General features: G+C 37.1%; 1 protein-coding gene across 1 annotated transcript in view; it reads left to right on the forward strand.

Moving 5' to 3' along the window:
• The window catches only part of USH2A (usherin), a 770,355-nt gene that overhangs the window by 272,229 nt on the left and 484,293 nt on the right, over positions 1 to 13,833 (forward strand). Inside the window, exon 21 of the mRNA XM_067729757.1 lies at positions 11,787 to 11,917. Within this exon, the coding sequence (XP_067585858.1) occupies positions 11,787 to 11,917 (131 nt within the window). The remainder of the gene's footprint in view (positions 1 to 11,786; positions 11,918 to 13,833) is intronic.

The following is a 13,833-nucleotide window of genomic DNA, read 5'->3' on the forward strand; positions in this document are numbered from 1 at the left end:
TAAAATTCTTTTATACAATTTTAAAGGTTACATTCCATTTACAGTTATTACAAAATATTGGCTATAGTCCCCGTGTTGTACAATGTATCTTTGTAGCCTATCTTATACCCAATAGTTTGTACCCCCACTCTCCACCACTATATAGCTCCTCTCCCCTCTCTCCACTGGTAACCACTAGTTGGTTCTCTATATCTGTGAGTCTGCTGCTTTTTTGTTATATTTACTAGTTTTTTGTATTTTTTAGATTCTACATACAAGTGATATCATACAGTATTTGTCTTTCTCTGACTTATTTCACTTCGCACAATGCCCTCCAAGACCATCCATGTGCTGCAAATAGCAAAATCCCATTCTTTTTAATGGCTGAGTAGTATTCCATTGTATATATACCACATCTTCTTTAGCCATTCATCTGTCGATGGACATTTATGTTACTTCAGTATCTTGGCAATTGTAAACAATGCTGCTTTGAACATTGGGGTGCTTGTATCTTTTTGAATTAGTGTTTTTATTTATGTATTTATTTATTTATTTTTTGATATATACCCAGGAGTGGAATTGCTGGGTCATATGGTAGTTCTATTTTTAGTACTTTGAGAAACCTCCATCCTGTTTTCCACAGTGGTTGCACCAATTTACACTCCCACCAACAGTGTACAAGAGTTCCGTTTTCTCCACATCCTGGCCAGCATTTGTTATTTGTGTTCTTTTTGATGATAGCCATTCTGACAGGTGTGAGGTAATATCTCATTGTGGTTTTGATTTGCATTTCCCTGATGATTAAGCTATGTTGAGCATCTTTTCATTGCCTCTTGGCCAGTTTCATTTCCTCTTTGAAAAAAATGTATTGAGTTGTAGGATTTCATTGTAGGATTTCTTTATATATTCTACATATCCATGTCAGTTATGAGAATTTGAAATTCTGGTTCAAGATTTTTTTTTCATATCTGTAATTGCTTTTTAGCAGCTCTTGTATTCATGCTGGGGAGCTGTGTTATAGTTTCCTCTAATTATAGTTTCTGTGCTTGGATTTTGGAGGGAAGAATTTTCTTCAGCTAAAATGTTTTGGTTCTCAATTTCATTTTGTTCTTACAGTAGCTGTATAAGGATGTAATATGATAATTTCCAGTCATTTTGAAATGTCTTACCTTTTGCTAAATATGCAGTACCAATGGTATATCAGTTAGGATGAAGGTTTGGGGTAGGTTTTTTGGTTCAAGAGAGACACATCCTGTTGTTTTTGTGAATGGTGATAGATGGTGCGCTCTGTGTTGATTTGTGTGTTTTCTGATTTTCTGATTCTCTTTTGTTAATTCAGAACTCTTAATTTCCTGTTTGCTTCCTTCTCTGATGCTAAGAGATAGGGCTCCTTGTAGTGCCTTCCCTTTCTTCTGGAAGCAGTGCCTTCCACAGATTGCTCTTTCTTTCCTGGACCCTTTCAGGCCTCTTTCTTTGAATATCTCAGTAGCCAATATTTTGTTCTCAGTGTTGTTGTTGTTGTTGTTTGTTTACTTGCTTGCTTGTTTCTTTAAGTCAGGGAGGAGCTGACTTTCAGGGGGTGATTTTGTCTGACTTCTGCCATGACTGGGTCCTTGCTGCCCTCTGCCCTTTTCTGTTCATTCTTTATTCCACTGTCAACTCCAGTGTGAACTCCAGTGCTGACTCTTCTGGTTTAGAATGTTTATTTCTCTATTTCACATATTGAAGTTTTTAGAATTCTCTGTCTCCTAGTGACTCTGGCTTGGCCCTAGTGGCCACTCTATGGCCCTAGTGGCTTGGGTTATGGTGATTATATTTGTTCTCCTTCATGATCAGAATGGTTTTTAGAGAAAAATGTGGAAATATTAGGCTGCTATCATTATCCAATGGGAAGCTGAATCATCTGGACTAAAATTTTTAATGTTATAGTCATGAATATGCTAGAAGAAACTATTAAAGACTACTTTTTATTATTTTGTGAGGAAGGAAGTACTTTCTAATTAAAGCACAAATTCTAGAAGAAATTAAGAAAAAATGTTTTAAAATTTTGAGTCGTTTTATTTTAGCCTATACAATAATGAAAAACAACAACATAAGGTTAAAAGGCACACAGCAAACTGGGAGAAAGTATTTGAAGCATCTATCTAGACAAAGGATCAATGAGGTATCACCTCACACTGGTCAGAATGGCCATCATCAAAAATGTCTACAAATAATAAATGCTGGAGAAACTGTGGAGAAAAAGGAACCCTCCTACACTGTTGGTGGGAATGTAAATTGGTGTAGTCACTGTGGAGAACAGTATGGGGGTTCCTTAAAAAACTAAAACTAGAGCTACCATATGATCCTGCAATCCCACTCCTGGGCATATATCCAGAGAAAAACATAATTAGAAAAGATACATGCAACCTGATGTTTGTAGCACTATTTAAAATAGCCAAGACGTGGAAGCAACCTAAATATCTATTGATGGATGAATGGATAAAGAAGATGTGGTATATATATACAGTGGAATATTACTCAGCTATAAAAAAAGAATGAAATAATGCCATTTGCATCAATATGGATGGACCTGGAGATTATCATACTAAGTGAAGTAACTCAGACACAGAAAGACAAATACCATATGATATCACTTATGTGTGGAATCTAAAAATAGGATACAAATGAACTTATTTACAAAACAGAAATAGAATCACAGACATAGAAAACAAAGCTATGGTTACCAAGGGGAGCAGGGGAGGAATAAATTACAAGGTGTTTTAAAAAAAAAGGATCAACATCTAATCCTTCAAAAATTTATTGAGGGCTTAGAATGAAGCAGGCACTGTTCTAGATTTATATTTTAAGGGATGGAGATATGAGTTAAATGAAATAAATGATGAAAGTATAGTACGGGCTGGAGATGGTGAGTGCTATGCAGAAAGGCAAAGCAGAGGGGTGATTATAATTGTTAATAAACCAGTCTTAATGGGTCTCTCAGAGAAGTTGAATTTGAGAAAAGGCCTGTTAAAAAAATGAGATACCAAACCATGCAGATACCTGGGAAAGATGTTTCCAGGCAGAGGGAAGAACAATTACTGAGGTAGCCAGAGTGGAGAAAGGGAGGGGAAACATAATTGGAAATGGGAGACATAGTGAAGGCTGGATTATTTAAGATGTTGTAGGCTATTATGATGACTTTGGCTTTTACTTGATGTGAGACAAGAAGCCTTTGGTGGTCACCAGGTAGAGGAAAGACATGACGAGAATTGTCCTTTGATGGGATGACTCTATTATTTTAGAACAGACTATAGTGTGTGTGTGTGTGTGTGTGTGTGTGTTGTGTGTTGGGGGGGCATGGAGCAAGGATGGAAAAAGGGAGGTCAAAAATGTTAGGGGAGATAATTACAATAATCCAGGAGACAGAGAATGGTGACTCATAACATATGATGACCCACAATATTTAAAGAACTCAAGGGCTTTCCTGGTGGCACAGTGGTTGAGAGTCCGCCTGCCGATGCAGGGGACGTGGGTTCGTGCCCCGGTCCGCGAGGATCCCACGTGCCGCGGAGCGGCTGGGCCCGTGAGCCATGGCCGCTGAGCCTGCGTGTCCGGAGCCTGTGCTCCGCAACGGGAGAGGCCACAAAGGTGAGAGGCTCGCGTACCGCAAAAAAAAAAAAAAAAAGAACTCAAATAAATCAAGTAGAAACCAATAAACAGACCTTTGAAATTGGACAAGAGACATTTGTGTGCACAACTCCCATAAAAATATATGGCTATCTTTATGGCTAACATATATATGAAGTTTTTACTATCACCAATAATATGAAAAGTGAATTGAAACAAATCTGAATTCTCATTCTTTCATCTCAGATTTTGAAATTTCCATTATTGGCCAGAGTATGCGGATGTGGTCATTCAAACTCTGAAAAAGTATTGGGTTGGCCAAAAGGTTCCTTTGGTTTTTATGTAAAAATAAAAGACACATTTTTCATTTTTACCAAGAATTTTATTAAACAACGTGTTCACCATTTTGTTCTACCTTATGCCATTTTTCAGGCAACTTCATAACTCCATCTTCCCAAAAGTTTTTATCTTTTTGAGCAAAGAACTGTTCTAGGTGCCTTTTACAGTCATCCAGGGAATTGAAATTTTTCCATTAAGAGAATGTTTTAAAGACCAAAATAAATGGAAATTCAAAGGTGCAATGTCTGGTGAATACAGCAGGTGAATCAGAACTTCCCAGCCAAGCTGTAACAGTTTTTGCCTGGTCATCAAAGAAACACGTGGTCTTGCATTATCCTGATGGAAGATTATGCATTTTCTGTTGACTAATTCTGGACGCTTTTTGTCGAGTGCTGTTTTCAGTTGGTCTAAGTGGGAGCAGTACTTGTTGGAATTAATTGTTTGGTTTTCCAGAAGGAGCTCATAATACAGGACTCCCTTCCAATCCCACCATATACACAACATCCCCTTCTCTGGATGAAGACCGCCCTTTGGTGTGGTTGGTGGTGGTTCATTTCGCTTGCCCCTTGATCTCTTCTGTTCCACATTACTGTACAGTATCCACTTTTCATTGCCCATCACAATTTGTTTTAAAAATGGAACATTTTTGTTATGTTTAAGTACAGAATCGCATGGGAAGTATGGTCAAGAAGGTTTTTTTCACTTATGTGAACCCCAATATCAAAGTGATTAATATAACCAAGCTGGTACAAATGATTTTCGATGCTTGATTTGGATATTTTGAGTATGTCGGCTATCTCCCGTGTGGTATAACGTTGATTGTTCTCAGTTAATATCTCTATTTGATTGCTATCAACTTCAACTGGTCTACATGACCATGGAGCATCGTCCAGCAAGAAATCTCCAGCATGAAACTTCGCAGACCACTTTTGACACGGTCGATCAGTCACAGCACCTTCTCCATACGCTGCAGAAATCTTTTTTTGCGTTTCAGTTGCATTTTTACCTTTCTTGAAATAATAAAGCATAACATGCAGAAAATGTCGCTTTTTTGCTTCCGTCTTCAACATTAAAACGCCTACATAAAATTTCACCAATTTTGATGTCTGTTTTTAAATACGCACTGATATGACAGCTGTCACATGCAGTCTAACAAAATTGTTTCGAATGATGTTAAAGACAACTAAGCGCTATTAGAGCCATCTTACAGAAAAAACCAAACGAACTTTTTTGCCAACCCAGTATTTGAATCAATTATTAGTTTTCAAAGACCATATGGCAATATGAGTAAAATTTTTAGAAATTAATCTCTTTGAACATTATCTTAGAGCCTACCAATATGCAAGCAAAACTGTTTGTTGCAATACTACTTTTAATATCAAAAAATTAGAAACCAACTAAATGTTATCTAAGATAAAATTATAAAATAAAGTATGTAAATGTATTTAGTTATTAGAGAATATCACGTATCTTTGTGAACTAAAGTGGAAAGATATCTGCTCTATGTTACAAAGTGAAAAACACTTACAGAAGCATTTTTCACAATAGCTGAGATATGGAAACAGCCCAAATGTCCATCAGTGGATGAATGGATAAAGAAAATATACATACATACACAAACAGGTACAATGGAATATTATTCAACCGTGAGAAAGAAATCCTACCATTTGCAACAAAATGGATGAACCTGGAGGGCATTATGCTAAGTGAAATGACCCAGATAGAGAAAGATGAATACTGTAGGAGCTCACTGATATGTGTAATAAATTTTTTTTAAAAAATCAAGCTCATACAAACAGGGAGTAGAATAGTGGTTACCAGGGACTGGGGAGATGTTGGTCAAAGACTACAAAGTTGCAGTTATGTAGGATGAAAAAGCCTAGAGAGCTAATGTATAGGCATGATGACTATACTTAATAATACTATAATAATACTGTATGGAAAGGTGCTAAGAGAATAGATATCAGATGCACTTACCACACACAAAAATTAGTACCTATGTGAGGATATAGTATGTTAATTAGCTTGACTGTAGTAATCATTTCACTATGTATATGTATAAATCATCGTGTTGAACACCTTAAATATATGCAATTTTATTTTGAAAAATTGTAAAAACTTACAGAATAGTGTGCGTGATGTAATCCAATTTCAGTAAAGAAAAAACAGATAAACAATGACATACATGTGTATAAATATCTCTGAGAAAAACTTTGCCAAATTGTTGGCAGTAGTTTCTGTGAGGGTGACAGGTAAACCTATAGAGAATTTTCACTTTCAGCTTTTATAGTTTGAATTTTATGTAATTCTATTATTTCTTCATTTTCAGCAAACCTTTGTATTGAAGTTTAACATACAAACAGAAAAGTGCAAAAATCATAGGTGTACCGGTTGACAGATTTCAAAACCTGAATAGCTTTATGTAACCAGCACAAAATTACTAAATAGAACAGTACTGATCCCCCAGAACCTCTGCATTGTGCCCTGTTCTAAACCCCAACCAGGATTACCACTATCTTGACCTCTAAAACCATAGATTTATTTTGCGTGGTTTTACACTTGATGTAAAAGGGATCGTGCAGTATGTTCTTTTGTGCCTAGCATTTTTTATCCAGTGTTTTGTTTGTGAGATTCATGCCTGTAGTTGCATGTGGCTATATTTTGTTCATTCTCATTGCTATATTATACCTCATTTATTTATCCTTTCTGCAGTTGGTGGGCATTTGTGTATGTTCCATTTTAATGGTATAATAAGTATTTCTATATACATACTTGTATATTTTTCTGAAGCTGTGTGTGTGTGTGGTGGGATATATAACTTGGAGTGGAATGGCTAGACCAAAAGGTATGCATATATTTAGGATATATACATTAATAAGTACTGCCAAGCAGTTTTTCAGAATGGTGGTACCAATTATACTCCCACTAGTAGCTATGAGCATTCCAGTTGCTCTATGTACCTGAGTATATTTAGTATTTTCTATTTTATTTTAGCCATTCTGGTGGGCGTTTAGTGGTATTGCATTTTATTTTGCATTTCTCTAATGACTAACCATGCTGAGCATCTTTTTCATACATTTATTTGTCATTTGGACATCATCTTTTTGAAGAGCCATTTGCCCCCATTCTTTTAATGAGTCATTCATCTTTTTTTATTTACTTTTAGGAATTATATATATTTTTATTGGATATGTATGTTATCAGAAATATATTTTATAAATATCTTCTCCTGTTATGTTAGTTACCTTTTCACTCTCTTATTTGTGCCTTTTTTTAGACAAAAGTTCTTAATCCTAATACAATTTATAACCATTTCCCTTTCTATTATACTTTCACTTGTATTGTTTAAGAACTCTGCCTATTCCATGGGCTTGTCACTGCACTGTTTTTATGATTAAATTTTTAAAGTTGCAAACACATTTACATAAAAGCTAAGTATTTCCATGTGGTTCTTGGATTTTCAGGTTTTTTAAAAATGTGAGGCTATGGATGTATGTCTCTTTTATATATCTCTGTATCCCAATAGCCCAGAAGGGTGGCTGCACAAAGTATATTTTCCTAAAAATATTCCTTGGATGAATGAATAAATTTTTCTATTGAGATAGAAAAATGCTCTATCATTTCCCCAAATACTTGAAGCAAAAAATTTTCTATTTTTCAGAATATCTCCCGTTTTCTTTGCATCAAAATCTACATTTTAGCAAGTGAGAAATGTTTATTTTTCTGCCCAGTTTAGTCAGCATGGCTTTTTAATGCAAACCTCTAAAAAGAAAAATGCTTTGGTACTGCTCTGCTCTGCTCCACATGTCTTCTTATTCTTGAGCCCAGGATGAAAGCACATTCATGAGGCACAGGAGAAAATAGGAGTCAAGATCAGTCACACAGTATATATTTAAAGTTTCTTCTCTAACATGGTACCACATGTCTGCTTCCATTTCTTTGCCCGAAACAAATCACGTGGCTGAGCCTAAAGTCAGCGGATGGGGATGTATAAGCATATGATTGACTACATGATTTCAGGCATGTGGCTCAAAAGATAGGATTTATCAGTGTCTACAACATTAATTGTCAAGAACATGATGTTTCAATGGAAGTGTGCATATTTTTATTTCTTTACTTGCAAAACAAACCCCTCATTCATTATAAATCTTTGTAATGTAAGGAAACAATTTGACCATACAACAGCAAATCAAGTTACTTTACTAAATCTTCATTTCTCACAAGAAATACCCCTTGATCTGTGTATTCTATTTTAGTTGGGCTAAATTTTATATAACATTTCTGTGTTATGGAAGTGTAAAAGCTGGAAATTAAATGGTGTGTCTGAAAAGCACATGCATATTCTTGAATAACATATGATATTAGTTGATTTTTTCCCAAGTATAACTTGGCTAAATATTTCTGTAATTCTTATTGTGATTCATAATTTCATTCATAATTTCATAATTTCATAATTCATAATTTCATTCATCATCATTTCATTCATCATCAATTTCCCTTCAACTGGGGACGAGTAGTTGTATTCCCAGACTGAGCAATTATTATTTTCTTCCGTCATTCAAATCCTGGCTTTTGCTCCCCTGGTTACCACCATGTAGATGCCTACAGCACCCTGGTAGAGAGTGTTGTTGTCTTCGTGTTCTGAATTGTAACTATTTTTATGAAATAACCTTCAGTTGTTTAATTTTAAAGCAATAATCTTAATTATAGTATTTGATACCACATATGAAATTTTAAAATGGTCACAGAAAGGTAAGCCATCTGTAGAAGAGAGCCACTCTGAACCAAAAGGAGAGAAGCTTAAGAGAAGAAGAGTTGATAGAAATATGATTTTTCTCTGGTCAGAAGGTACACCAGATTTTGGCCGTGTCTGTGCTTTTGTTGGCAGATGTGTCCTCCTAATATCTGACTGCGCCACCCTAATAATTTGTTTCTATGTCTCTCATTTCATTCTCTACCAGATTTTTCTAGTGAGACCTCGATAGCCACTGCCTACTCATCCATTCCATGAAAAATTATCACCCAGCAGTTTGGACTCTGCTCATTCTACTCAATTGAAAAAGATAGTAATTACCAGCTCTGTGAGCTTTTCTTCAGCTCTCATTATTCTGGACCTATAGGAAATGTTTACACAGTTAACTAACTTTGCCTTCTTAAAGTTCTCTCCTACCTGTGTTTCCATTTTACAATGTGATCCTGATTGTTCTAACTTTATTATTGGACCGATTCTTTCCTTAAGCCTGGGGCATTTTTCCCAGTGGTCCTTGCTCTGTCTCCCAGGGACATGATTTATTGGCAGGTGATTGCCAATTTATTTTTCTAGCCCCATTTTCTCTTCTGAGATTTAGTTTCTCATCTCCAAATGATGGATAGTTTTTTCCTTTACATCATTAATATAAACTCACTGTGCCCCAGATGGAGCTTATATCCTCAACCCCATATTGTCCTCGGTACCTGACCTTTCTAGTTCTGTTAATAATGCTACTTTTCCCTCAGTAATTGGTGAAAAGAATTGACCATCTTACCCCCATCATCACCTCATAACCACTTGTTTTAAGGATTCTCTTCTGAAATATATAGACTCCATTCTTTCAATACATTTAGTTATGTGTCAGTCCTTAATTAAAATCCTTATCATCTTATTCCCCCAAAGCACAGCAATATCCCAGCTGGTTCTTCTGTAGTTAAATTATCTACATCCTCCAGACATTCAACTGTTAGCTTGACTTTGAGCATCTTCTTCCCTTCCTCCACCCAAATTTTAAAGCCTTCCTTTTGTCTACAGGATAAATTCTAACTTTTTTAGTCCACTTAGTAGGAGAGGTGAGAGTAATAAAGCTAGTATCAGGGGTTCTAGTGAGTTTGGATACTGAAAAGTGATGTGTAGGGACAAACGATCTTCTTTTAGGAAGTGACAGAGGCTCCAGGATGGAGCAGGTACTGAATCTAACAGCGAGAATGTAATATCCTAGAAGGTGGGATAAAGAGAATCAGAGAGTGTGAAGTAATGAAATATCAAAATGAGTAGGACAGGTATGTTTGAAAAGGACCAAAAGCATAAAATCTAGAAGACAAAGATGCAGAAGCTAAGAAGGCCAGGAGAAATTTGAGTTGCCTCTTTGGAAAGTCTGAAGCCCACATGCCGGACTTGCCTTTGCTGGTATTAAAATAATTCACTCTAAAGATAGTTATGACACAATCTTCCTTTCCATCTTTGTCTTCTACTCAAACTTCTCAAACCAGATACTCTATATATGGCCTGAGATGGGGTCTTGCCTATTTCTCCAGATTCATCTCTTAACTGCCTCCTCCACATCCAGCTTTCCTTAATATTTTCCCTGCCTCCAAGCCTTTATACAGTTTCTCCCAAAGTCCTTCATATTCTCTGAAAACAAGCTCAAGCATCTTATTCTTTGTGAAACCTTTCTTAACCCCTTTGAATCAAATTATATCTTGTAAACAGGTCTGTATCACTTATCACACCTCACTACAGTTTTTTTTTTTAATTCTTTTTCACCAACTAGAATTTAATGTCAGGCACTGGCTTGTTAGTTTTTCTTCTTTATTGTGTATCAGAGTACTCAACAAATGTTAATGTTCCATAGAAAACGTATTTTATAAAATGGCAATCTGATGCTCACAAAATGATTTCTGACCTCCTGCCCCCACACCTGTGTTAAAACTTCTTCCTTACCACTATTGTACCTTCCACCTCCTTTCTTCACATCCATTTACTAAGTACACCAGGACACCGTGTGATTTCTGGGGGTAGAAAGATGAATCAGACATGGTTTCTGATTGCAGGAACCTGTTGTAGTCTATTGAATCCAGGGTAAACCCCTCAGCTATGTAGGAACTTTGGTTACCAGCCCAGCATGAAGGCAGCTCTGTCCCCTTCCAACTTACACAATCCTGGTTGACTATATTACTGATCAAATCAACAGCCATTAATTATTCAGTTTTGTGCTCTTGAGCTGTCATTTGGTTCTCATGTATGTTCTTGACCTTACTTGATTCTCCCTGTACGTCGTGTCTGTTCAGACACACACATTTTATATCTCCAGCTAAACTGGACACGCTTGAGAACAAAGATCTTAAACTTCTTTGCAAGTTTCAGTACATTAACAAAATGTCTTACACTGAGGAAGAGCTTGATAGTACGCATTGAGTGGGTGGGATACCCGTAGAATGGAGGTTGGGCCAGGTGGTGGTAGTGCGAAGACATCATAGAGAACTATTGCATGCTCCCTCTGCTTCCTGAGCAGGGGTAATTTCTGAGAGACAGGAGCACTGTGTGTCATGGGCAGTGCTGGTAGGTGATCTGAAGGGTGAGTGGAGCCCCTGGAATTCTAAAGGCTGCAGACCATTTGGTTACAGGATGGCATCCCAGAAAATTGGCTCTGTGGACCACTTCATAGCAGATTTTTCTCGTTTTTAGCTTCTACTGCTGGACAAGTTCTTTAAACTTCATAAGTATTTTAAACAAAGCTCCTTATGTTTCTTTCACTCATGTCAAAAACCCATTTATTTTTATGCCTCTGATAATATTACCACATTGATCCCCTGGTGTCCAATTTTGGGTTGACAATATATCTTTTTATGTTGATGAGTTTTGCATATATTTAAACTTCATTATATATTGATTAGCGGGAGTGCAGACTTGAGTTTCCAAGTATGGGTTGGCATTCCTAATGGGATACAGTTAAAACCAAATGGCTGGGGCCATCCCAGTGCATTGCTGTGTATAATTCCTTGACTGTACTCACTACATCATAAATAATAATGAAAGTAAATGTACGTTTATCAGAGAGAATCAACAAAACCCAGCACTGATCCGCTGATTGCACTTGTCTCCCCAGGCATTAAGGCCAGCTTTCGAACGAGGGTGCCTGAAGGTTTGATTGTCTTTGCGGCATCACCTGGCAATCAGGAAGAGTATTTCGCAATTCAGTTGAAGAATGGACGCCCTTATTTTCTTTTTGATCCTCAGGTAAATGAGTAATCATAAGAGTTGATATTTTTGAGAGTTTACCAGGTACCAAGTGCTTATGTTTTCACAGTGAATCCTCACCAAAACCTTAGAGGTGAGTACTCATTATTTCCACTTTACCAATGAGGAAAAAGAAACTTACAAAAGTGATTTGACTTGCCCACAGCTAAAATAGCAGAGCTTCAAAATCACATAGTCTGACTGAGAATCTACATGCTTAACAACCATATGCTACCTTATAATGAGGATTAAAAGTTTTAAATGCATTTGAATAGATCTGTTTTTATTTTCCTTGAGAGCAAAATTGTGTCTTTATCTCCCTTCCTCTTTCTCTTTTGCTTTCTCTTTTCCTTCCTCCCTTCCCCCCTTCCTTCTTCCCTGCCTTCCTTCCCTCCCTCCCTCCATCTCTCTCTCTTTTCCTCTCTCTCTCTCTCTTTCTTTCTTTTCCTTTCTTCACCAGCAAATATTTAAGCATCTATCAGGTGCTATCGGGCTGGGTATTGCAGACTACACTAGTTTAAAGTTAAATATGACCGTGCCCCTATGAAACAATCTAGGTAGTATACAGTTAAAAAAAATAAAATATTCACGACTGTTACGAAAGACAAGTATGATGCTGTGTATTATGAGAGAATAAAGTAAAGAGTCTTTCTTTTAAGTTGTCTGTCTCCTCTGCAAATGTGATATTTAACTGAGATGCAAAACAATGAGGAAAAGTTGATCAGGACAAGAGTATATGTCTATACAAGAGGATATGTGTTTGAGGTGGGGCAGGCCAGCAGAAATACTGATGGGAGATGAGGGTAGGATCTGTAATAAAATTTCCAGGCAGAGCAAACAGCAAATATTTAGTGTCTGAGTTAGACAAGAACATGGCATATTCAATACATTGAGATGAGTCTAATATGGCTGTAGCGTAGAGAACAAAGAGAACAGTGGTAGGTTGAAAAGTTGGGTAGAGACTAAGTAACTTAGGACCTGGGAAGGATTTGAGAGGATTTAAGTTTTTCCTGAGGACAATGGGAAACTATTGCATAGTTGTCTTCACTTTAGTTACAGGAAGGTTCGTAAACATTTGCTGTTAAGCACTGTGTTGGACCTGTGAGTAACTGAAATATAAGACTATGTCAAAGATTTTTCTCAGGTTTTCAACTTAAAACTGCTGATCTAAGACATAAATTATGCTTGCCAAATAAATGTTTAATGTTATATTATTAAAGGAGGCACAACTTTTCCCCTCTGTATCTAAGGGATCATGGGCCACGAGCTTCCTGCCTCCTGGAGACCCACTCACCTGTGAGAGGAAAGTCAGGGCCTGCTGGACCAAGTGTGTCTGAGCATCACCCAGGATCCCTGCAGAAGCCCTCAAGAGGCAGACGGAGTCGTTCCTGTGTTAGGAAGTGTTAGAGCCATGAATTGGCTACTGGCAAGACCAGGGAAAGAAAGGTTTATTCCTGGTATTTTGACAGCCACCTGATAACCCCCTGGCCTGACCACTATAGGTCCTCAGGCACAAGGACCCCTGGGTGTCCCCTAGAATTGCAGCTTCTTAAGGGATGCCAAGAGGTGGGCAATGAGTAAGCAAAAAGAAATAGCATCACACCTAAGCAGATCCAGCATCCAGAGAGAAAGGGCTGAGAAGCAGCTGTTTCCAAAGTCAAGGCAGATGGCATCGGGAAAACAAAAACAGCACACTGACGTTGATTCAGTTACGGAACTGAAAATATTATTTTTCACTTGAATCCTTTAAGGAGATTAATTAGAAGAGAGACTGCTGAGCCTCAGATTGCTAGGTCAAAATACATGACAAAAATATGAAAACATAAAGAAAGATGAAGGAAGATGCTAATATTAAGAAGAAATTCAAAAGGAGAACAGAAAACACATGCACAAGGTAAAGAAGGATGGGAGAAGAT

Source organism: Pseudorca crassidens, chromosome 2 (genome assembly GCF_039906515.1).
Source record: "Pseudorca crassidens isolate mPseCra1 chromosome 2, mPseCra1.hap1, whole genome shotgun sequence".
NCBI lineage: Eukaryota > Metazoa > Chordata > Mammalia > Artiodactyla > Delphinidae > Pseudorca > Pseudorca crassidens.